General features: G+C 35.8%; 1 protein-coding gene across 1 annotated transcript; it reads right to left on the bottom strand.

Moving 5' to 3' along the window:
* Positions 1 to 2,062: 2,062 nt before the first annotated feature.
* On the bottom strand, positions 2,063 to 3,097 carry LOC109806210 (uncharacterized). The gene has a single exon (XM_020368585.2). The coding sequence runs from the start codon at positions 3,095 to 3,097 to the stop codon at positions 2,063 to 2,065; it is 1,035 nt and encodes a 344-aa protein (XP_020224174.2).
* Between the last annotated feature and the right edge of the window lie 287 nt (positions 3,098 to 3,384).

Raw genomic sequence — 3,384 nt, 5'->3', positions numbered from 1 at the left:
TGTAACATGCTATTTTTAAACTCTTCAATTTCATCAACATCATCACCTGTAATCAACAAATCATCAACATAAAGTGAAACCACAATTTTCTTTCCATTGCCACAATCTTTCACATAAAGAGTAGGCTTATTTTGGCTCCTCCTGAAATCATTCTGCAAAAAATGAGAATCAATTCTGCTGTACCAAGCTCTTGGAGCCTGTTTCAGCCCATACAAGGCTTTATGAAGCCTATAAACTTTTTCTTCATGACCTATAACAATAAAACCATCAGGTTGTTCAACATATATTTCTTCTTGCAATACTCCATTTAAAAAAGCAGATTTAACATCCAAGTGAAAGACTTTCCATCCATATTGAGCCACTAATGCAACAATTCGTCTAATTGTTTCATGCCTAGCAACTAGCGCAAATGTATCACCATAATCAATTCTAGCCATTTGAGAATACCCTTTCACAACAAGCCTTGCTTTGTGCTTGTGGATGGAACCATCTGGATTTAATTTTGTTCTATAAACCCATTTGACGTCAATCACATGTTTGTCCTTGGGCTTTGAAGTAAGCTCCCAAGTGCCATTTTTGTTAATCATGGCCAGCTCCTCCTTCATTGCATCTTTCCATTCTTCATGCATTGAAGCCTCTTCAAAACAAGAAGGCTCACTTACAACAAAATTGCAGTTTTCATAAATTTCAGCCAAAGACTTGGATTTTAGCACAGGAGAATCAGATTTAGCAATCTGATTTTTATTCTCATTTGCAACTTGCTCCTGGTCGAAATTGGTTTTCAATTGTTCTGTTTTTGTGCTCCTTTGAACTTCATTATTTTCCCAATTCCAGTATGCGTTCTCATCAATTTGAATATCCCTACTGATCACAAATTGTTTTGACCTCATATTGTACACCCGGTAACCTTTGAATTTTGCAGCATAGCCTAAGAAAATCCCTATTTCAGCTTTGTCATCTAATTTGGATCTTTTTGCTGCTGCAACATGAGTATAACAAATAGATCCAAAAATATTCAGGTGTTTGGCAGTAGGCTTCACTCCATTCCAAGCTTCAATTGGTGTTTTCTCTTGAACAGCTCTTGTTGGTAGCCTATTCAAAAGATACACGGCTATATAAACAGCTTCAGCCCAAAAACATTTAGGCAATTTCTTTTCAGCAATTAAACATCTTACCATCTCCATAACTGTTTTATTTTTTCTCTCAGAAACTCCATTTTGTTCAGGAGTATAACTTATTGTCAATTGATGAACAATGCCCATATCTTCACAAAATGCATTAAACTCATTAGATGTATACTCCTTCCCATTATCAGATCTCAACATTTTAATTTTGTAGCCACTTTGAGACTCCACCATGGCTCTAAACTTTTTCAAGACATCAAAAGTTTGAGTTTTGCTTGATAAAAAATACACCTATGTCATGCTTGTCAAATCATCAATAAACAAAAGAAAATATTTGCTTTGGCTAAGAGAAGGAACACTCATTGGACCACACAAATCAGTGTGAATAAGCTCCAATTTTTCCTTTGCTCGTGTGACATTTGTTGATGAAAAAGACTTTCTATGCATTTTTCACAATTGACAAGCATCACATAAATCATCAATAATACCCATCATAGGCATGTCTTTCACCATATCATGAGTTTGCAAAAATTTCAATGCACCCATATTAAAATGACCATATCTTTTGTGCCATAAAACAGAATCATCATGTTTGGAAACAAGAGCTGATTCATTCACTTGATTCAAACTAATTGGAAAGCTATTATCACACATTTCAACCTTAATAACTTCATAATCATTTGAATCCAATATGATACAGCCATTGTTTTTAAATGAAAGAGAATATCCTCTCTTCATTAGTTGAGCAACACTTAGCAAATTCTGATCCAAATCAGGAATAAATAAAACATCATGAATAAATTTAAGACATTTTCTGGTGTGAACAAAAATAGTACCTCTTCCTTCAGCTTGTACAATATCTCCATTTCCAAGATTAACTTTGGTTTGGACAGCCCTATCCAAAGAAGTAAAGAGACTTGAGTCCCTCGCCATGTGGTTTATGCACCCACTATCAACATACCATACATCATTTCAACCTGAACTACTTGTTTGAGTAGCCATAAACAAGTGTTCTTCATCTTGGAATTGCTGATCAGTGAAGTTAACTTGATGTGCATGTTATGGTTGAGGTTCTGCTTGGATCTGCAGTACCTCTCTCTATGTCCCCACTTCTTGCAAATGTTACATTGGATTTGACGCTTCCCCTTATACCAACAATCTTTCGACAAGTGATTTGTTCTTTTACATGTAGAACAAGGAGGAAAATGATTGTTTGCTGCAGATTCACTACTCCCATCCATCTTGGTTTTACCCTTTTGGTCACCAGCTGTTTTATAATTATGCTTCTTTTGATTTTTTTGACCAGCTTGCTTTCCCTTGTGTCTTGCTTGAAATGCACCTTCAGTTACATCATCCATTCTCATGGAAAATCTTTGCTCATGAGCTTGCAATTTACTGACCATTTCGGAAATGGTTAGTTTCTTAAGATCACATGACTCTTCAATGGCAGCAACTTTAGCTTCAAATTTTACGGGTAGACTGATCAGCATTTTTTCGACTACCTTGTGGTCATGGACAACCTCACCATACAATCTCATTTGGTTCACCAAGTGAGACAGTTTTGAAGTATACTCCTTGACTGATTCACTTTCCTTCATTTTCAACATTTCAAACTCTCTTTTAAGAGTCAATAGTTTGGTGGATCTCACCCGTTCATCACTGATATATCGCTCGTTCAGCTCATCCCATATTTGTTTTGCTATTTCTAGATGCATAATGCTTGTAAAAACATCATCTGACAAAGCTGAATGTAAACATGAGACAACTTTTTCCTTCTTCAAAGTCTCCTCCTCATGTTGCTTCATTTGAGCTATGGTAGGATTAGCCCTCAATGGTGGAACTTCCTTATCTTGATCTACATACTCCCATAAGTCAAAAGACTTCAAACATGATCTCATTTTGACAATCCATATGTGATAGTTTTCCCTAGAAAATTGAGGAACAGCAAATACACCATTATTCCCCGAAGCCATTTTATCACTCACTCACAAGTGTTTAATCTCTCCTCTCAATTTTTTCAGACCCACAACCTATAAGAACAATGCTCTTGATACCACTGTTAAGACATGCAATGGGCAGCGGAAGCATAAAACATAAAAATCATACAAAACCATAAAACAGAGAAGAGGAAAGGTTAGAAAATAGAACAATTTCGTATTTGCTGGACAACCACACCATTCTGCTTGTTTTTCATTCATATATAAGGCAAATACATGAAAAATGACAGTCATACATAGAGCCCATAAATGCTGTCAGGAAA

This window comes from Cajanus cajan, chromosome 4 (genome assembly GCF_000230855.2).
Source record: "Cajanus cajan strain Asha chromosome 4, NIPB_CcT2T_4, whole genome shotgun sequence".
In the NCBI taxonomy this organism is placed as follows: Eukaryota; Viridiplantae; Streptophyta; class Magnoliopsida; order Fabales; family Fabaceae; genus Cajanus; species Cajanus cajan.
The sequence above is the reverse complement of the archived record's forward strand: the minus strand, read 5'-3'. Positions and strand labels throughout refer to the sequence as shown.

What these genes read in the sequence shown, in the direction of transcription:
- LOC109806210 (XM_020368585.2), bottom strand. Translation starts at nt 3,097, where the DNA reads ATGGCTTCGGGGAATAATGGTGTATTTGCTGTTCCTCAATTTTCTAGG.